At 33.9% G+C, this 21055-nt stretch overlaps 4 protein-coding genes across 7 annotated transcripts in view; 3 read left to right on the top strand and 1 right to left on the bottom strand.

Annotated features, from left to right (window-relative positions):
- LOC108911478 (zinc finger protein swm) overlaps positions 1-8238 on the bottom strand; it is a 22930-nt gene extending 14692 nt beyond the window's left edge. For 2 of the 3 annotated variants that reach the window (XM_023456145.1, XM_023456146.1), the window contains exons 1-6: positions 8052-8238; positions 7717-7835; positions 7409-7656; positions 6866-7038; positions 3623-3975; positions 3287-3564 (exon numbers count right to left, since the gene is read on the bottom strand). In XM_023456145.1, the coding sequence (XP_023311913.1) occupies positions 3287-3564; positions 3623-3975; positions 6866-7038; positions 7409-7656; positions 7717-7835; positions 8052-8110 (1230 nt within the window). In that variant the 5' untranslated portion in view covers positions 8111-8238. Of the gene's footprint in view, positions 1-3286; positions 3565-3622; positions 3976-6176; positions 6455-6512; positions 7039-7408; positions 7657-7716; positions 7836-8051 lie in introns of all 3 variants that reach the window. The other variant, XM_018716421.2, reaches the window with a different exon arrangement.
- A 639-nt stretch (positions 8239-8877) lies between these two features.
- LOC108911473 (carbohydrate sulfotransferase 11-like) lies at positions 8878-12269 on the top strand. 2 transcript variants are annotated; one of them, XM_018716416.1, is made up of 5 exons: positions 8878-8936; positions 10472-10612; positions 10673-10866; positions 10925-11158; positions 11383-12269. In XM_018716416.1, exons 2-5 carry the CDS (start codon positions 10546-10548, stop codon positions 11797-11799), a joined length of 912 nt encoding a protein of 303 aa, XP_018571932.1. In that variant the 5' UTR covers positions 8878-8936; positions 10472-10545; the 3' UTR covers positions 11800-12269. The 2 variants fall into 2 exon arrangements, with proteins under 2 accessions (XP_018571932.1, XP_018571931.1); XM_018716415.1 differs by lacking the exon at positions 8878-8936 and adding an exon at positions 10024-10111.
- LOC108911461 (U11/U12 small nuclear ribonucleoprotein 25 kDa protein) lies at positions 9623-10539 on the top strand. The gene is made up of 3 exons (XM_018716400.1): positions 9623-9871; positions 9925-10111; positions 10472-10539. Exons 1-3 carry the CDS (start codon positions 9623-9625, stop codon positions 10537-10539), a joined length of 504 nt encoding a protein of 167 aa, XP_018571916.1.
- A 1846-nt stretch (positions 12270-14115) lies between the features above and the next one.
- LOC108911474 (carbohydrate sulfotransferase 11-like) lies at positions 14116-16085 on the top strand. The gene is made up of 4 exons (XM_018716417.1): positions 14116-14246; positions 14307-14500; positions 14559-14792; positions 15017-16085. Exons 1-4 carry the CDS (start codon positions 14180-14182, stop codon positions 15431-15433), a joined length of 912 nt encoding a protein of 303 aa, XP_018571933.1. The 5' UTR covers positions 14116-14179; the 3' UTR covers positions 15434-16085.
- The last annotated feature ends 4970 nt before the right edge of the window (positions 16086-21055 follow it).

Below are 21055 nucleotides of genomic sequence, written 5' to 3'. Positions count from 1 at the left end.
ACAATAAATGACATTGACATTTGTTTCTACGGATTCCATTGTAAAGAACAGGCCACTAGATCTTTCGGCAAAATACACTCGCGTTAAACAGCTCATCTTTTTAAAAATACATTACAATACATTTATTTTTTTTGTCATAAATCCTTAACTTTTCGAAGAAACTTGAAGAGATCAAAAAGTTAGTAAATGAATGGGGTTTTTTAGACATATTTTTTAAAAGGAAAAAATTTTATCGAAAAAAAAATTATAAGAAAAAATGTCATAGGGGTTGATTATTTCAACCCCTTACAAAAATAGTTCAGGGTTGAAAAAATTTCAAAAAGTGTAGTTTTATTGACAGATAATGTTCACCAAGTTTGGTTTCTTTAGCTTGATGTACGTGGAAGATAAAAAAGAAAAACAATTTTTTTTTTGTAATTTTAGGAGGGGCGTACCAAAGACCCCTATTAATTTTCATCGGAGAATCGCCCCTTGAATTTTTTTGGTGTTATTTAGATACACCCTGTATATTGGATTAAGTTATATTTACAATTAACATTATTATGATTTTTTTTAATCGATATATGTTAACAGTACAAATGTTCAAAAGATCATTTTGTTTGGTTTTGTAGCCGGAGTAAGGTTTTTGCAAGTAATTAGTCAAATTTAAGTATTCGATTTTTGGTTTTATAAATGGCTAAAATTGACTTGAAAGTTATACCAAAAGTAAACTAAATAAGCTTTTTAAATCGTAAAATTAACCTAATAATAATAATTGACTAGGGGTCTCAAAAAATAAAAAAGTTATTGGATCATTTATTGTATAGGATAATTATTTTAATTTTACAAAAATATTAAGAGCAATAAAAGTATATTAATTTCTGTTTTATTTAATTTTTAAATAATAAGTTTTTCGTTATTTAGTTCTTGAGTTGAAGTTAAGTGTTTCATCATCAATTTCGGATGGAACATTGTGACATTCATCTGAACACGCACAGACTGCACAGCATTCCAGATTCGATGACAAACAGTTACAATTTTTCGTAGAACATTTTCCACTACATGAACAAAAATATTTTTGAAACTTATCTTAACGCAGTTTCTCATTCGAAATAATTAAAATCCAAACAACCATTTTCGATTTTCCATCCATGTGTCAATGGATCTAGAGTTACAATTTCACTATTTGTACTGTTTTTTTTTACTCGCTTTAGACCTTGAATAAAATAATTGACCTATACCAAAAAATATATCTTAAACTAGAAGATCTGCCGATTATTATGCTTTTTTAGAATTAAACTCTGTTCAGTAGTTTTTAAGAAAAAAAATTCCAAAAGTTTGTCGATTTTGTCACTTTTTTCACATTAAATTGTAAATATCTCGGAAACGAAGCATTTTTCGAATTTTTGTCAAAGGACAAAAAGTGTTCATTTTGGTCCATTTTACAAGAAAAAAATGTTTTCAAAGGCATTCGGCGTGTATTTTTTTTTTACAACTTTTTTGTTTATAACAATTGACTGAGCACACGGAAAAATATTTAAAAAATATGTAAATTATCAGAAAAATACACTTTATAAAATAAAAAAAGTTCCATGCTGTAGGTCTCTGTTTTTAAAAATTTAGTTGGTTACCTTTTTTAGGGGTGAACCGCTCGCCTATAATGCCCTCCTTTAGTGTTTATCAGATCATTGGGTTTCTTAAAAATTGCCCTTCATTATACAAATTGGTTGGTTTTTTAACGATAACTTCCTTAATTTTAAAGCTATTAAGACAATCCAAAAACTATTTTACGGAAAATTTCGCCAGCTAAAAGTACTGCAAAATTGAATATTTTTTAACTCGTTATTTATGAGATTTTTGAGGTTAAAGGGTTTGGAACACATGACCTTCGCCCTCAACTGCAAACTTCTAGCAGCGGCATCTCTGTTAATTTTTATCCTACACAAATAAAAAAAAAAACAAAATATTCTGTGGAAAAAAATCTAAACTTTTGTACTCTTGAATATTTTTTGTAACTCTTTTATTTTTAAAGTAGTTTCAAAAATATGTAATTTTTTTTGGATTTAAAAATTTTTTCAATCAACATGTAATATTTTCAAAAATATGCATTCTAAACCGCCTAAACTTGTATAATATATTGTTAGCACATAAAAAATGTAAATTGTAGAAGGATTACCTTTAATTTTAAATCACGTGAAAAAATCAGTAGTTTTTGTACCGATTTTTTTTTCCGAAAAGGCGAATTAACAGTTTTATTTTGATCACAACTCTGTTAATTTTTATGCTCACGACTTAAAGTCAAGTTCATTGTAAAGATTTTTTTAAGTACTTTTAAACATGTTCAGTGCATTTTTCTTGAAAAATAGAATTTTTTAAGTTATTTTACGTTAAATGCTTCCAATTTAGTTTCTGGCTGACATGAAACTATCGTCAGTCAGCTGTATCTCAGCACCTATTACACCTACACAATGAAAAAAACTATAAACTATCTTTTTCTATAAGCTTAATTTTCTTCGTGATGTTTTCTTTTTCACAGAATGTCTATTTTCCGAGTTATTCAAGAAAAACTACTGAAAAATGTCTTTTTTTTTAATAAAAAATTTACATTTCCAATCACCAATAACTTATTATAAATACTGGCTCATCGAAAAATGTTCATAAGATACTTTTTGCTTAAAATTGATTGCTTTATCCTGGGGTAATTTTCAGTATTTTATTTTTCACTCCCTAGAAAGGGTGGCTTCCACCCCCTGGGCAAAAGCGCTCATCGGCATTCGGCATCATCATTTGTTTCTTGAGCTATTTTCTACTTACAGTCCAAGTTTCAAGTCAATCGGTTCTATCCGTCAATTTATAATTAGTTTTTTAAAATGCACTTCAATTCTTGTTCATTTACGCCGCCACTGGGATTAGTACGGTAAGTTGTATCAGTGCACTGTCAGCGTTGCCTGTCGTTACCTTTTTAAATAAACCGTTAGAGAAAACCAATTTTTTTTTATTTCAATGTGGGCAAAGTGCCAAAAATTAAAAAAAAAACATTCTATTTTTAAAGAAATATATTTTTTTAGCATTATTTGTAAATAAAAATACTAATCTAACCGATATGAACTATATTTTTTAAATTTATTTTGTTTTAAATACTAGTAAAGTTAAACCAGGTAGCTTTCGCGTATGACCTCATTTAAAGTAACACCCTGTATATTTAATTTCACTGACCCTCTAATAATTGTCTCATTTCACTGCTTTTCCGGGCAATATTAAAATAATAAAATTAAAACGGGCGACAAAACTAAAGAAAAAAACTCACCCTTGGTATTCCGAGCGGCCGTGGCCCCCTGAACCTGGCGTCCCTCCAGATCTGCGGGGCCTGCGGATTGTACGGGTTGTCCTGGGGCACCGGATGTCTCTGGCCCAGCATGGGGTGACCTGGAGCATTAAGCACTGGTGTAGGTATAACCCCAGACGGTACGACCACCGGTGTACCATTGGGGTTATACGATAACACCCTGGTTAGCGTGGCGTCCTCCAGAACCACCGGATCGATGCCGTGGTCGAACGGACACATCTCCCCTCGCATGCAGTAACCTTCAAAGAGAATATTTTATTAGAACGACTCGAGACTTTGGTATTTTTCCCCTCCTACCTTTCTCGTCAAAGTCCCTGCAACGTTTCTTGCTGCCCTGCTGCACCACGACACTCTGTATACTCTGCGTGCTGTTGGTAAGGCGTAAATCCATGTCACCGTGATTCGAGTCTTGCGTCGGGGTGCCGGGTCTCGACGGTTCCTTCTCCTTCTCTTTCAAAGAGTCTCGTCTGTCTCTCTTTTCCAGCGAACGGGACCTGCTGCGGCTCGCCGTCGCTCTGGTCCTGTAACGGCCACGGTGGGAGTGTCGGGGGCTCCTGGATCGAGACCTGGGCCTGATCGGGGACGGCGTTCGAGAAGCTCTGGACCTCCTGCGCTCGTATCTTCTCAAAGGCGACTTGTTCCTCCAGGGCCTGTTACGTTCTCTCANGCACCAGCCCACTTTAGTATACGTGCAAGACGTCACTTGGATGAGGTGTATGCCAATCGATGGATAGGTCGAGGAGGATATGTAAATTGGCCAGCCCGCTCCCCTGACCTTAATCCTTTGGATTTTTGCATATGGGGATATCTGAAATCTTTGATCTACTCAAGGCCAGTTGAAGATATCAATGATTTGCGAAACCGCATTGTAGCAGGGTGTGAAACGATAAAAAAATCACCAGGCATATTTGAACGCATACGCAATTCTATGAGAACAAGAGTAGATGCTTGTATTGAAGCACAAAGCAAAAAAATGTTTTCAAAGGCATTCGGCGTGTAATTTTTTTTTACAACTTTTTTGTTTATAACAATTGACTGAGCACACCGAAAAATATTTAAAAAATATGTAAATTATCAGAAAAATACACTTTATAAAATAAAAAAAGTTCCATGCCGTAGGTCTTTGTTTTTAAAAATTTAGTTGGTTACCTTCATTTAGAAGCATCTTTTTAGGGGTGAGCCGCTCGCCTATAATGCCCTCCTTTAGTGTTTATCAGATCATTGGGTTTCTTAAAAATCGCCCTTCATTATACAAATTGGTTGGTTTTTTAACGATAACTTCCTTAATTTTAAAGCTATTAAGACGATCCGAAAACTATTTTACGGAAAATTTCGACAGCTAAACGTACTGCAAAATTGAATATTTTTTAACTCGTTATTTATGAGATTTTTGAAGTTAAAGGGTTTGGAAAACATGACCTTCGCCCTCAACTGCAAATTTCTAGCAGCGGCATCTCTGTTAATTTTTATCCTACACAAATAAAAAAAAAACAACAAAATATTCTGTGGAAAAAAATCGAAACTTTTGTACTCTTAAATATTTGTTGTAACTCTTTTATTTTTAAAGTAGTTTCAAAAATATGTAATTTTTTTTGGATTTAAAAATTTTTTCAATCAACATGTAATATTTTCAAAAATATGCATTCTAAACCGCCTAAACTTGTATAATATATTGTTAGCACATAAAAAATGTAAATTGTAGAAGGATTACCTTTAATTTTAAATCACGTGAAAAAATCAGTAGTTTTTGTACGGATTTTTTTTTTCCGAAAAGGCGAATTAACAGTTTTATTTTGATCACAACTCTGTTAATTTTTATGCTCACGACTTAAAGTCAAGTTCATTGTAAAGATTTTTTTAAGTACTTTTAAACATGTTCAGTGCATTTTTCTTGAAAAATAGAATTTTTTAAGTTATTTTACGTTAAATGCTTCCAATTTAGTTTCTGGCTGACATGAAACTATCGTCAGTCAGCTGTATCTCAGCACCTATTACACCTACACAATGAAAAAAACTCAATCTTTTTATTTTTCTATAAGCTTAATTTTCTTCGTGATGTTTTTTTTTTCACAGAATGTCTATTTTCAGAGTTATTCAAGAAAAACTACTGAAAAATGTATTTTTTTTTTAATAAAAAATGTACATTTTCAATCACCAATAACTTATTATAAATATTGACTCATCGAAAAATGTTCATAAGATACTTTTTGCTTAAAATTGATTGCTTTATCCTGGGGTAATTTTCAGTATTTTATTTTTCACTCCCTAGAAAGGGTGGCTTCCACCCCCTGGGCAAAAGCGCTCATCGGCATTCGGCATCATCATTTGTTTCTTGAGCTATTTTCTACTTACAGTCCAAGTTTCAAGTCAATCGGTTCTATCCGTCAATTTATAATTAGTTTTTTAAAATGCACTTCAATTCTTGTTCATTTACGCCGCCACTGGGATTAGTACGGTAAGTTGTATCAGTGCACTGTCAGCGTTGCCTGTCGTTACCTTTTTAAATAAACCGTTAGAGAAAACCAATTTTTTTTTATTTCAATATGGACGAAGTGCCAAAAATTAAAAAAAAACATTCTATTTTTAAAGAAATATATTTTTTTTACATTATTTGTAAATAAAAATACTAATCTAACCGATTTGAACTATATTTTTTTATATTATTTATTATTTTGTTTTAAATACTAGTAAAGTTAAACCAGGTAGCTTTCGCGTATGACCTCATTTAAAGTAACACCCTGTATATTTAATTTCACTGACCCTCTAATAATTGTCTCATTTCACTGCTTTTCCGGGCAATATTAAAATAATAAAATTAAAACGGGCGACAAAACTAAAGAAAAAAACTCACCCTTGGTATTCCGAGCGGCCGTGGCCCCCTGAACCTGGCGTCCCTCCAGATCTGCGGGGCCTGCGGATTGTACGGGTTGTCCTGGGGCACCGGATGTCTCTGGCCCAGCATGGGGTGACCTGGAGCATTAAGCACTGGTGTAGGTATAACCCCAGACGGTACGACCACCGGTGTACCATTGGGGTTATACGATAACACCCTGGTTAGCGTGGCGTCCTCCAGAACCACCGGATCGATGCCGTGGTCGAACGGACACATCTCCCCTCGCATGCAGTAACCTTCAAAGAGAATATTTTATTAGAACGACTCGAGACTTTGGTATTTTTCCCCTCCTACCTTTCTCGTCAAAGTCCCTGCAACGTTTCTTGCTGCCCTGCTGCACCACGACACTCTGTATACTCTGCGTGCTGTTGGTAAGGCGCAAATCCATGTCACCGTGATTCGAGTCTTGCGTCGGGGTGCCGGGTCTCGACGGTTCCTTCTCCTTCTCTTTCAAAGAGTCTCGTCTGTCTCTCTTTTCCAGCGAACGGGACCTGCTGCGGCTCGCCGTCGCTCTGGTCCTGTAACGGCCACGGTGGGAGTGTCGGGGGCTCCTGGATCGAGACCTGGGCCTGATCGGGGACGGCGTTCGAGAAGCTCTGGACCTCCTGCGCTCGTATCTTCTCAAAGGCGACTTGTTCCTCCAGGGCCTGTTACGTTCTCTCTTCTCGCGGTCCAAGCGGTGCTGCTCGCGTTCCCGGGACTTCTCCCTGGAACGGGAACGTTTCAATCGGTCCCACGACCGTGAGCGTGACTTGGAGCGGTTCCTTGACAAAGAACGGTGTCGCGGGGATCTCCTGCGAAGTGGCCTGTCCTCCCGCTCCTTGCAGAAATGTTAAATGAAAATAGTGACAATGAACAATCTTAGCATTACACAACATTTTTGTATAAACAAAAAGACAGCTGTGAAAAATGATATTTTTTGTTTGTTAGGTTGTCAGTGTGTATAAGAAAGAAGACATGCTCAGTCGTAAAAGTTGAATAAACTACAGTCCACTAACATTAAAATCGACGAAACAATATAAATGTCAGTTAAAATTATTATTTTGTGTTGTCAGGAAAGACAACAAATTTTCTCAAATTTTTGGAACTCTGCGCCTTACCCCAACAAGCAAAATAATCTTTTGTAGCCTAATACCAACCCAATATTATTAATTAAAGTAAGGAAATTCGATATCATAAAAGTTACTTACTGCGTCTGAATTTTTCCTCAATTCTCTGTCCCTTCTGGCCTCGGCTTCCTTTTTTGCAGCCCCGTTGATGGCCTCGTTCAGATTCGGCAGCTCGCTGGGCTGCACAATCATTTTTGATTCCTTCGGCTGTTCTTTGGTAGATTTTACAACATTCGGATTTGGGGGATTCGCGTTTGGTATAACTGGCGTATTAATATAGTCTTTTGTGTTCAACGTTTGGAAAACTAAATCCACAAATGATTCAGTCTCTGGAAACAAATCATTTATGTAACTCGAACTGTCGAGAAAGCTGTTTTCACGTAGCTTACCTCCTTCCAAAAATACATCCAACTGACCCACCATACTTTTCCTCAGTTCTTCCTCTGATTTATCCTTCTTAATTAATGCCAGCACGTATTTAGCTAAAGCAGCTGGGTCAGCTTCACACCTACAAGAAAATTGGGATGGTTTGACGCGTAAACAATGAGGTTATGTTACAGCATAAGCAATTTGCACTAAAGATCGTTTTTAAAAGCTTCCATAATTGTACGTTACTGTATAATACTTCCTTACGATTTGTTTAAAAGTTTAAGTAATTCGATAAAGTCGAAAGGACACTAATATAGAAATTGCAAAAAATGTTAAATATGGGGGGTCAACTTACATCGGCCTGAGAACAGCTGTTAGCCAACTTTTAAAAGCATCGACTTGTTCAATAATCATTTTGTTGAACTTATATACACATGACTAACAGAAACGTATGATTTATATCACAATCGACCCAAAACTACCTCGCTGTTTTTGCACAAAAATATTCACTGCGATTCTATTACGACCGCCACAACCACTCACGAAATAATAATCTCTAGAACAACTGACTGCCAACGCCGCGCGAAGAAAATTACTAAAAATATCCAAACCTCCAACATAGTAGAAAAAAATTACTATAAATAGAAAGTGAAAAATAGAACTTTTAAAAATAAAAATACGGATTTGTTTATTTACGTTTTTTAAGTTGCCGTGGCAAATTACAGAAATATTTCTCTTCCAGGGAGTGAAGTATTATTTTCGTTCTGAGAAAATACCTGTTCCAATAAAATAAAATAAAAATCGATGCAGGTGCATTAACATTCAGTGTTAATTGCGAAATTACAATTTTCTTATATTTACTGCTAATAAGTTAATAGATCCATTACTTTTGTTTACTTAAAAAATTATCACGGCTCGTTAGGTAAATAAAAAGAGCGGAAACTCTACGCTCCTCATTTTCTGTTTACTCGTCAAATTTTTGTCTTCTTCGGTAAAACGAAACAGGTGATGTAATAATTATTTGCAAGCATAAAGCCGCACAGACAAGTTAACCAGCGCAATAATTACCTATAAACAATACGAAAACTTATTTGCCTCACTGTACATGTTTTTTATTTCTTACAACAGTTATAAATGTTCAAATTAATATTTATCAATGAAGGTCATATCAATAGTGAATTCTTTCTTTTGGTGTAGTTTTTTGTGTAGTTTTGCTCATTATGAAGATGTAATTTTAATGGTAAGATATTGTAATTTTTCCTGATTTTTTTTTCCTTTTTATGCTGGGAATGTATTTGACCTGATTGATTAATTTAATGGCTAATTAAACATATTTATAGAAAAACTGGGCAATTAACAAAGTTCATAAAAACTATCGCCTTTTGACCTTTTTAATTTGCATATTTGCACATCCCATGGGTACCTCATGCTTTGATGGAAATTTCTGTCACGTCCTAAATCCTGTTTACATTTGCAAAATATTGTCCTCACTATTATTATACCATTTATATATTTTTATTAAAATGGTGTTCATTAATTCCATTCCAATACTCCTATTCAAATCAAATGGTTTGTGGTGGGTGGTTCATACGATTCGATGAAAGCATAATGGAACATTCGATGTTCGATATTGGTATTCGATTTTCGGCTTCGCGTCATTTGACAGATTTGACAAATTTTGACGATTTTTATCAAATGTTGATTTCAATTCGCGTCTGTTTACGATTTATTTTTATCTTCCGTATAAAGACAACATAATTTATCTTATCACTTTACGCAGCATTACAAATATTACATAAAGTATTGGGTGCTTATCTTCGGATAACGCTTTCTTTCATAACCTTAAAACAACTTTGATTTTCGTGTTATCAGCGTTTCGTTAACGTCTAATAATAAATATTTATCGTTGTGTTATCCTCCTAAAGAATGAGTGAACACGTGGACATCGAGCAGAAACCTCTCACGCTGGATGAAGAAATAGAAAACTTGTCTCACGAAGACCTGTTAGAGATATCTCAGAGCAGTCTGCGGCGATTGATAGCTGCAGACCCACTACTTTGCGATTTACCTGTGGACGTGACCACAGAGGAAGTCTTGGCACAAATCGCTGTGGCCCAGGGCCAGTCTATAACGGTTACCGTTACGAGATATTCTGAAAGTCCACTGAACGTTGTTGTAAGTTATCGCAATGTGACATCGTATGTTTAAATAAAAGACTCGTATTTTAGATACCTCAAAGAGGGACTACGGTCTTGGATTTAAAGAAGGCTATAAAGAGAACGTTCACTTTGAAACAGCAACGGCAGAGAAGCAAAACTAAGATAAGTTGGAGGTATGTTTGGAGGACTTATAATTTGCAGAATGTTGAAACTGGCAGGGTTATGAAAGACAACACGAAAGAAGTGTCAGAATATGGTGAGTTTATGATTATATTAATACCGAACAGATAAAAGTAGAGGAAACGGTTAATCAATAATTTCCTGTTTTTAAATATATACCTAATGCAGAGAAGTTTATCTGGGTCATATATTTTTGGTAGCTTGGATGTTCCAAGAATAATATTTGAATGGCAATAAAATTGTTATTGCAGCAAGGTTTTTTTCCCGTGCCAACAATAATAAATTTGGGAAATTTCGGTTGTATATCACTTTCACTTTCATTTGAAGTTTGATTCTTGCTAATAAATAATTTTTACACACTTATCAGATATAGCTTTTTTGATTTGCTTGTCCGAGATAAGCACATATTTGCTAAATGAGTGATTTTTTTTTATAGGAATTGTGAATAAGTCTGAGTTGAGGTTTGTCAAGAAACTGCGGAAAGACCGTCCCGAGACATGCTAAAGAGAAATGATCTGTACGGACCTGAAACTCAAATGGACATTGGTAATCGTTTTAATTGTAGTGCCGTTCACAGGTTAGTAGCGCCCCAAGAGTCGAATACAAGCATTTGCTACATGACTAGTGTCTTTTTTAGTGTTACAAGCGCAATGTTACCCTTGGCTGGAGCAGATCACGCGTCAAGAGCAGCTAACGATGGGCTGCGACAATTTGGTAGTGAAATCTAGGGGCAGGTTGAACGTCACGAGCTTGGACCACATCCTGGTGGATCACAAGCATAAGTTACTGTACTGTTATGTTCCTAAGGTCGCCTGTACTAACTTTAAAAGGGTAAAAAGATTTGAACGATTTAAAAAATTGTACGATCTTATAATTTTTTTTGTTTTAGGTCATGATGGTGCTTACTGGCGAGTCCAGCGCTACGAATCTAGTTGAAATACCGGCGACGTTGGCGCATTCCGAAAATTCAACGTTGAGGTTGTCGCAATTGAGTCGGGATGAGGCGAGGGCTTGCCTCAAGGATTACACAATTTTTCTCATCGCTAGGCATCCGTTTGAGAGGCTGCTATCAGCGTTTAGGAATAAATTTGTGGACAGCCTGCCCAGCTCTAAATATTTCCAGGTAAAACGTCAAACGTAAAAATATTTATTGAATTAGGTTCGTACTATGCAAAAATACGAGGACTACAGCCAGTACAATTTCAGTGACTAATTATAGTAGTAGGTCCCATTTGATTTCCTAACCTCAATAACGAAATACGCCAAAAATAGTTTAGTAGGTCTCATCTGATTTCCTAACCTCAAATACGACAAATGTAAAATACTTGATATTTTTCACGTTTTTAGGCGAGATACGGCAGGCACATCTTACGTAAGTACCGCGTGAACGCGTCCAGGTCCGAAATACAGTCCGGCACCAACGTCACCTTCCAGGAATTCGTCCACTACCTCCTTACGGAGGGCATCACCACCAACGAGCACTGGACTCCCATCTACGACCTCTGTTCGCCCTGCCTTCTGAATTACACCTTCATCGGCCACTACGAGACAATCTCGGAAGACACCAAGACTGTCCTGGATATGGTGGGGGCACCCCCGATCGTGTTTCCGGTGACGCGAAGCGGCCACACGAAGGAGCATCTAAGGTGGTACTTCCAGCAATTGTCCATATTCGAGATTCAGGCGTTGTACAAGATGTACGAGAGGGACTTTAAATTGTTCGGGTACGGCCTGGAGGAGATGTTGGGGTACGATTTGGCTTAGGTAGGTGTGAATTTTCGACGAGGCGGTCTCTCTACCAGTTAAATGGTGTTTTTATTTTTCGTGTGCAGGGTGTAACTTTGGAAGCGGTCATATTTATGTCGAGGCTACCTCTGTTGTCAAATCCCATCTTTCTTGGTTCGTATACATGTTTTTTCATGTGAAAATTTGACGATGAAGACACACAAACACGCAGTACTGTCACTAACACGGCAATAAATAATTTTAGAAGGTCATACTGTTGCACTACTCGACATATTTCACTAAATACTTCTTTACGTAGAAACTGATAACCTTAAAATTAATGTAATAAAATGAAATGGGCCTATATTCTGCCATTCTCATTTTATTAAAACAATATTGGCTGCTTGTTTTTTGTCCGCCTAGTGCCCTGTTGTCATATCACGTCAGGTGGATTGATACTTAGTTCAGTCGTTGACACTGAGATTCGTAAGCTAAACACAGTGCTTTAAAAAAATGGTAACAAATACTTGAAACAATTATAAAAATTATTTTAGATGTATCAGATTAGTATTTTTATTTATTTTTCGTTATGCGAATTTTGTAAAACGGCAAAAGTAATTAATTTTAAATGCAAAATAGTATTTTTTACAATTAGTCCGATCGAAGTAACTCATTTAGAGGAAAAAAGCGAACAAATTGTTAAAGTAAACGTAAAAAAGATAAATGCGTGAGCGGGGGTGGAGGGTTGATTTGGGGGGGTCGAAAAGTGGTGAGGAATGGTATTATTGCGATTATCTGTGAAAGTTCACTTAAAAAAAAATATCCAATACAAAAGTTGTAAATCATGCAAAAATCTGCAACTTTTGTAGAGGTCACTTTTTTATGTAACCTCAAAATTTTTGAAAAAAGTCGTTTTTTTGCCTTTTTTTCGTTTTTTATTTTTCATTTTGGCAGAAATAATTTAATTTTGACGAAGCTTGGTGAAAACATAAGTCTCTAAAATTTTCGAAAAAAATGCGAAAAATCATTTTTTTTGTCTTTTTTCATTTACGTTTCATTTTGGCAAAAATAATTTAATTTTGACAAAACTTGGTGAAAATATATATACGTCTCTGTATCTTAAATAACCACAATTTTTTTAGATAAAAAAAATCTAAAAGTTTCCGAAATAAATTTTTTTCAACAGTATTGCGATTATCAGCGAAAGTTGACATAAAAAAAGTGTCCAATACAAATGCTGTAATTCATACAAAAATCTGCAACTTTTGTAGAGTCACTTTTTTATGTAACCTCAAAATTTTCGAAAAAAATGCGAAAAATAATTTTTTTTTGTCATTTTCATTTTTTATTTTTCATTTTGGCAAAAATAATTTAATTTTGACGAAACTTAGTGAAAACATTCGTCTCTGTGTCTTAAATAACCACAATTTTTTTAGATAAAAAGAAAATCAAAAAGTTTCCGAGATATAAATTTTTTCAATGGTAATGCGGTTATCGGCAAAAGTTGACATCAAAAAAAGTATCCAATACAAAAGTTATGCAAAAATCTGCAACTTTTGTAGAGGTCATTATTTTATGTAACCCCAAAATTTTTGAAAAAAATGCGAAAAATAATTTTTTTGTCTTATTTTCGTTTTTTATTCATATTGGCAAAAATAATTTAATATTGACGCAACTTGGTGAAAATATACGTCTCCGTGTCTTAAATAACTACAATTTTTTTAGATAAAAAAATCTAAAAGTTTCCGAGATAAATTTTTTTCAACGGTATTATTGCGATTATCGGCGAAAGTTGACGTCAAAAAAAGTATCCAATACAAAAGTTGTAGATCGTGCAAATATCTGCAACTTTTGTAGAGGTCACTTTTTATGTAACCTCAAAATTTTCGAAAAAAATGTGAAAAATCATTTTTTTTGTCTTATTCATTTTTTATTTTTCATTTTGGCAAAAATAATTTAATCTGTGTCTTACATAACCACAATTTTTTTAGATAAACAAATCTAAAAGTTTCCGAGATATTAATATTGTCCGGTTCGAAACAATTTTTTTTCAAACAACAATTTTACTTTTTCGTTTTGACGTATACTTTTTGATAAAATAGAAAAAATGTGGAATCTCAATTCAAGAATATGCTAAAAAATGCAAAAAAAAAAAACAAAAATGACTTGTGAATAGATTTTTTTTTTATTTTNTTGGGAAATTTCGGTTGTATATCACTTTCACTTTCATTTGAAGTTTGATTCTTGCTAATAAATAATTTTTACACACTTATCAGATATAGCTTTTTTGATTTGCTTGTCCGAGATAAGCACATATTTGCTAAATGAGTGATTTTTTTTTATAGGAATTGTGAATAAGTCTGAGTTGAGGTTTGTCAAGAAACTGCGGAAAGACCGTCCCGAGACATGCTAAAGAGAAATGATCTGTACGGACCTGAAACTCAAATGGACATCGGTAATCGTTTTAATTGTAGTGCCGTTCACAGGTTAGTAGCGCCCCAAGAGTCGAATACAAGCATTTGCTACATGACTAGTGTCTTTTTTAGTGTTACAAGCGCAATGTTACCCTTGGCTGGAGCAGATCACGCGTCAAGAGCAGCTAACGATGGGCTGCGACAATTTGGTAGTGAAATCTAGGGGCAGGTTGAACGTCACGAGCTTGGACCACATCCTGGTGGATCACAAGCATAAGTTACTGTACTGTTATGTTCCTAAGGTCGCCTGTACTAACTTTAAAAGGGTAAAAAGATTTGAACGATTTAAAAAATTGTACGATCTTATAATTTTTTTTGTTTTAGGTCATGATGGTGCTTACTGGCGAGTCCAGCGCTACGAATCTAGTTGAAATACCGGCGACGTTGGCGCATTCCGAAAATTCAACGTTGAGGTTGTCGCAATTGAGTCGGGATGAGGCGAGGGCTTGCCTCAAGGATTACACAATTTTTCTCATCGCTAGGCATCCGTTTGAGAGGCTGCTATCAGCGTTTAGGAATAAATTTGTGGACAGCCTGCCCAGCTCTAAATATTTCCAGGTAAAACGTCAAACGTAAAAATATTTATTGAATTAGGTTCGTACTATGCAAAAATACGAGGACTACAGCCAGTACAATTTCAGTGACTAATTATAGTAGTAGGTCCCATTTGATTTCCTAACCTCAATAACGAAATACGCCAAAAATAGTTTAGTAGGTCTCATCTGATTTCCTAACCTCAAATACGACAAATGTAAAATACTTGATATTTTTCTCGTTTTTAGGCGAGATACGGCAGGCACATCTTACGTAAGTACCGCGTGAACGCGTCCAGGTCCGAGATACAGTCCGGCACCAACGTCACCTTCCAGGAATTCGTCCACTACCTCCTTACAGAGGGCATCAACACCAACGAGCACTGGACGCCCATCTACGACCTCTGTTCGCCCTGCCTTCTCAATTACACCTTCATCGGCCACTACGAGACAATCTCGGAAGACACCAAGACTGTCCTGGATATGGTGGGGGCACCCCCGATCGTGTTTCCGGTGACGCGAAGCGGCCACACAAAGGAGCATCTAAGGTGGTACTTCCAGCAGTTGTCCATATTCGAGATTCAGGCGTTGTACAAGATGTACGAGAGGGACTTTAAATTGTTCGGGTACGGCCTGGAGGAGATGTTGGGGTACGATTTAGCTTAGGTAGGTGTGAATTTTCGACGAGGCGGTCTCTCTACCAGTTAAATGGTGTTTTTATTTTTCGTACGCAGGGTGTAACTTTGGAAACGGTCATATTTATGTCGAGGCTACCTCTGTTGTCAAATCCCATCTTTCTTGGTTCGTATACATGTTTTTCCATGTGAAAATTTGACGATGAAGACACACAAACACGCAGTACTGTCACTAACACAGCAATAAATAACTTTACAAGGTCATACTGTTGCACTACTCGACATATTTCACTAAATACTTAACGTAGAAACCGATAAACTTAAAATTAAAATTAATGTAATATAACAAAATGCGACTATATTCTACCATTCTTATTTTATTGACGTTTTTTGTCCGCCTAGTGCCCTGTTGTCATATCACATCAGGTGGATTGATACGTAGTTCAGTCGTTGACACTGAGATTCGTAAACTAAACACAGTGCTTTAAAAAAATTGGTAACAAATACTTGAAACAAATATAAAAATTATTTCAGATGTATCAGATTAGTATTTTTATTTATTTTTTCGTTACGCGAATTTTGTAAAACGGCAAAACTATTTAATTTTAAATGTAAAGTAGTATTTTTTACAGATAGACCGATCGAAGGAAAAAAGCGAAAAAATTGTTAAATTAGAAATGGTAAAGGGGTTCATAATAAATGTAAAAAAAAATAAATGCGTGAGCGGATAATGGTGGAGGGTTGATTTGGGGGGTTGAAAAGTGGTGAAGAATGGTATTACTGCAATTATCGTCGAAAGTTGACTTCAAAAAAAGTATCCAGTACAAAAGTTGTAGATCGTGCAAAAATCTGCAACTTTTGTAGACCTCTACAAAAGTTGCAGCAAAACTTTTTATGTAACCTCAAAATTTAAAAAAAATGCGAAAAATCATTTTCTTTTGTCTTTTTCCTTTTTATTTTTTATTTCGGCTAAAATAATTTAATTTCTTGGTGAAAACATACGTCTCTGTGTCTTAAATAACCACAATTTTTTTAGATAAAAAAAAATCAAAAAATTTCGGAAATATTAATTTTTTTCAATGGTATTATTGCGGTTATCGGCGAAAGTTGACATCAAAAAGAGTATCCAATACAAAAGTTGTAGATCATTAAAAAATCTGCAACTTTTGTAGAGGTCATTTTTTTATGTAACCTCAATAATTTCGAAAAATATGCGAAAAATTTCTGTCTTCCTTTTTTATTTTTCATTTCGGCAAAAATAATTTAATTTTGACGAAACTTGGTGAAAATATACGTCTTTATGTCTTAAATAACTACAATTTTTTTAGATAAAATCAAAATGTTTCCGAGATATAAATTTTTTTCAATGATATTATTGCGATTATCGGCGAAAGTTGACATCAAAAAAGTATCCAATACAAAAGTTGTAGATCATGCAAAAATCTGCAACTTTTGTAGAGGTCACTTTTTATGTAACCTCAAAATTTTCGAAAAAATGCGAAATTTTTTTTTTTCTTTTTTCGATTTTTATTTTTCATTTCCGCAAAAATAATTTAATTTCTAGGTGAAAACATACGTCTCTGTGTCTTAAATAACCACAATTTTTTTAGATAAAAAAAATCAAAAAGTTTCTGAGAAATTTTTTTCAAGGGTATTATTGCGGTTATCGGTGAAAGTTGATATCAAAAAAGTATCCAATACAAAAGTTGTAGATCATGCAAAAATCTGCAACTTTTGTAGAGGTCACTTTTTATGTAACCTCAAAATTTTTGAGAAAAATGCGAAAAATCATTCTTATTTTGTCTTTATCGTTTTTTATTTTTCATTTTGGCTAAAATAATTTAATTTTGATGAAACTTGGTGAAAACATACGTCTCTGTATCTTAAATAACCACAATTTTTTTAGATAAAAAAAATCTAAAAGTTTCCGAGATATAAATTTTTTTCAATGGTATTATTGCGGTTATCGGCGAAAGTTGACGTCAAAAAAAGTATCCAATACTTAAGTTGTAGATCATGCAAAATCTGCAACTTTTGTAGAGGTCACTTTTTATGTAACCTCAAAATTTTCGTGAAAAATGCGAAAAATCATTCTTATTTTGTCTTTCGTTTTTTATTTCTCATTTTGGCAAAAATAATTTAATTTTGATGAAACTTGGTGAAAACATAAGTCTCTGTATCTTAAATAACCACAATTTTTTTAGATAAAAAAATCTAAAAAAAGTTTCCGAGATATTAATTTTTTCCATTTTGAACCGCTCTGTTTTTCAAAAAAATTCTACTTAGAAAAATCATATACTTTTTGATAAAATAAAAAAAATTTCTAATCACAATTCAAAAATATGCTCAAAGATGAAAAAAAAGCAAAAATCTCTTATGATTAGATTTTTTTATTTTATCAAAAAGTATATGTTTAAACGAAAAAAATGAGCACGGCAGAACTCTGCTCGATGATTTTTCTTAGAATTTTTTTTAATGTTTTGGACCGTAATAAATGAATGTCTCAGAAACTTTTTGATTTTTTTTATCTGAAAAATTTGTGGTTATTTAAGACATAGAAAGGTATACTTTCACCAAGTTTCGTCAAAATTAAATTAATTTTGCGGAAGTTAAAAATAAAAAACCAAAAGACAAAAAGACAAAAAAAAAACGATTTTTCACATTTTTCCGGAAATTTTGAGGTTATGTAAAAAAGTGACGTATAAAAGTTTTATAAATTTCTAAAAACAACAATTCTAACAACAACTATAACTTTTGTATTGAATACTTTTTTTTTGACGTCAACTTCTGCCAAAAATCGGAATAGTGCCATTCTTCACCCTTTTTCAACACCCCCGAATCAACCCTCTACCACCACCGCTCACGTATTTATTTTTTTTAGCGGTTTAATAGAACTCGTCTGATTTCCTAACCTCCATTAGAAATATGTCAAAATTTGTTTAGTAGGTTTCCTAGGAATTCCTAACCTCAAATACAAAATATTTTTATGCTTATCGGCTATATGTAATTACATATCAACTTTTGATTTTTTTAAAATGTATAACTATATAGATGAATGTCTGGGGAGCACGTAAAGTTACATCCTGTATATTATACGGCGGTTTAGGTCTAAAAAAATGGCGTTTCTCTCTGTGGCACATTTTCTATGTCTGTTTTAATAACTCCTTCCAAACGTTTCAGGGATTTCACCACTTTTAGTTATAAGAACCGGTTCAAAAGACAATTATTTTACCATTCCATCGTCTACCTCAATATTTTAAAAACACTGCCAAAAATTATGTGTATTTTTCAAACTCGATTAACAAGGGTAACTGGAAGGGCGAGGGATTATTTATTTTTAATTATTTTTTTTTATCATAACAATGGTAAGGGTTATAGGAAGATTTCGGTTTTATTGCACGACAACTACTTTCTGTGAGAAACTAGTCATAGCTAATTATTCCTAGTATTAACTAAACTACGTTTTAAAGAAATTTGATGTACACTACACATCAAAATTAACACACTACTAAAAACGGGCAAGTTTTTAAGTTGTTTCTTTTTAATTGTAGAATTTACTCGTGTATATAAAACATGAAATCTCACGATGAGACATTTGAGGGTCGAAGTTTTTCACAATTTTTCCCAACGTTTCTGCAATTTCTTTAAACCCTCCAAAAAATACGATTTGTCAGCTCTTCAAAGTACTCTTCTCCTCGTTTGAGCTTTATTTTTTCCTCCTTATCAAAAACGAACGCTTAAATTCGTTCACGGTATTATTGATTATAAAGAGTCCCCATAGACAGCACCCATCAAAAACAAAAAGCGATTACGGATCGATATTGCACTTTTTCCTTTTTATCGAGAAATACGTGCGATGCAACTAGCTGCCAAATAAAAAAAAATTATTTGAAATTTAGTATGGTATCATTTTGACAGATGGCAGTACACGACGATAATGTGAATTTCCCTTGGCAGCGCCATCTGTGTTCAAACATGGGTACTTATTGATCGACCCTCGTAGATATTTCAAAAGATTTCCTTTCTAACTTGAAACGTTTCATTTTTTTGAGTAAAATGTACATAAATGACAGTTTAAAACTTATTTGTTTATCATTTCATTGTGGGATATTCTGATAAAACACACGACGCATTTTCCGTAAGATTTTCGATCTCTATCGAAACGCACTAATTGTTAACTCGTTTTGAAACTTCTAGATTATTTTGAGACGCGTCTACATCCATATAGTTACTATCAATTATTTTCAACTTGATATTCTAATTCGAACTTTCAAGTACAACAATGGCGACGACGACAGCTACAGCATAATAATGATCGCTTACAATTTTTAATAATAATGTAAAATCGTACAAATATTTCAAGGAAACTTTACCGTTTCTTACAAGAATTTGTGGGATTGAAGGAAACTTGTTGTGAACATGTTTGAAAAGTTTTTATCGCACTCACCAAGCAGTTTGTGTAATAAAGAACGATTTTTAACATTTATATCTTCAATAACTATCATTTTTGTATGAAAGTCTGGTAGTGTGTTAATTTTTTATGCGAAATTTATGAAGAGCGGTAAAGCTTGGCATTATTTTAAAAAATACCATTGATTAGCGCATAAACTGGAGGGAGCGTAGCTTGATCTGTTCCAGTAAGTCGTAGATCGGTGGTAATAACAAAATTAAACAAAAAAGAAAAAATATTAAGTTCGTTTTAGCACTAATTTGTGGAATAGGGTCATAATTGTATAGGGTGTTTGAAAGTAATGAATTATTTTTCTTGTTGATATATTTCTTACGAATCACCAAACAATTAAGGCGACAGAAAATTAATATTGCCAGTACTTATATTTAGTGACAATGACAAATATTTTTGGTTCAAACCTAGAAAAATATACAATAGTGTTATTTTATACGAAAAAGAAATGTTTTCGTATAAATCGTACAAATATTTCAAGGAAAATTTACCGTTTCTTACAAGAATTTGTGGGATCGAAGGAAACTTGTTGTGAACATGTTTGAAAAGTTTTTATCGCACTCACCAAGCTGTTTGTGTAATAAAGAACAATTTTTAACACTCATATCTTCAATAAATATCATTTTTGTATGAAAATCTGGTCGTGTGTTAATTTTTTATGCAAAATTTATGAAGAGCAGTAAAGCTTGGCATTATTTTAAAAAATACCATTGATTAGCGCATAAACTGGAGGGAGCGTAGCTTGACCAGTTCCAGTAAGTCGTAGATCAGTGGTAATAACAAAATTAAACAAAAAAGAATATTAAGCTCGTTTTAGCACCAATTTGTGGAATAAGGGTCTAAATAGGGTGTTTGAAACTAATGAATTATTTTGATTGTTGATATATTTCTTACGAATCACCAAATAATTAAGGCGACGAAAAATTAATATTGCCAGTACTTATACTTAATGACCATGACAAATATTTTTGGTTTAAATCTAGAAAAATATGCATTAGTGTTATTTTATATGAAAAAAATGTTTTCTATTTCGATTTTTTTAGAATTACCTTTTATATGCATCAAAGTGTGTGACACGTGTATATATTTTTATACTTTTTTAATTAAATGTATTTGTGTTTTGTGCACGTTTCATTTTTCACCCCACCTTCCGTTTTCTGCAGGCGTTACCAGCACAAAAAAAAGCAACAG

Source organism: Anoplophora glabripennis, unplaced genomic scaffold (assembly GCF_000390285.2).
Source record: "Anoplophora glabripennis isolate ALB-LARVAE unplaced genomic scaffold, Agla_2.0 scaffold794, whole genome shotgun sequence".
In the NCBI taxonomy this organism is placed as follows: domain Eukaryota; kingdom Metazoa; phylum Arthropoda; class Insecta; order Coleoptera; family Cerambycidae; genus Anoplophora; species Anoplophora glabripennis.
Note: the sequence above shows the minus strand (reverse complement) of the source record. Positions and strands in the feature narration are given on the sequence as shown.

Bases quoted from the DNA above. Each gene is read 5' to 3' on its own strand.
- LOC108911473 (XM_018716416.1), top strand. From the start codon at position 10,546: ATGATCTGTACGGACCTGAAACTCAAATGGACATTGGTAATCGTTTTA. The intron at 10,613-10,672 runs GTTAGTAGCGCC...TGTCTTTTTTAG, and splicing joins AATTGTAGTGCCGTTCACAG to TGTTACAAGCGCAATGTTAC. The intron at 11,159-11,382 runs GTAAAACGTCAA...TCACGTTTTTAG, and splicing joins CCAGCTCTAAATATTTCCAG to GCGAGATACGGCAGGCACAT.
- LOC108911461 (XM_018716400.1), top strand. From the start codon at position 9,623: ATGAGTGAACACGTGGACATCGAGCAGAAACCTCTCACGCTGGATGAA. The intron at 9,872-9,924 runs GTAAGTTATCGC...CTCGTATTTTAG, and splicing joins AAAGTCCACTGAACGTTGTT to ATACCTCAAAGAGGGACTAC. The intron at 10,112-10,471 runs GTGAGTTTATGA...TTTTTTTTATAG, and splicing joins GAAAGAAGTGTCAGAATATG to GAATTGTGAATAAGTCTGAG.
- LOC108911474 (XM_018716417.1), top strand. From the start codon at position 14,180: ATGATCTGTACGGACCTGAAACTCAAATGGACATCGGTAATCGTTTTA. The intron at 14,247-14,306 runs GTTAGTAGCGCC...TGTCTTTTTTAG, and splicing joins AATTGTAGTGCCGTTCACAG to TGTTACAAGCGCAATGTTAC. The intron at 14,793-15,016 runs GTAAAACGTCAA...TCTCGTTTTTAG, and splicing joins CCAGCTCTAAATATTTCCAG to GCGAGATACGGCAGGCACAT.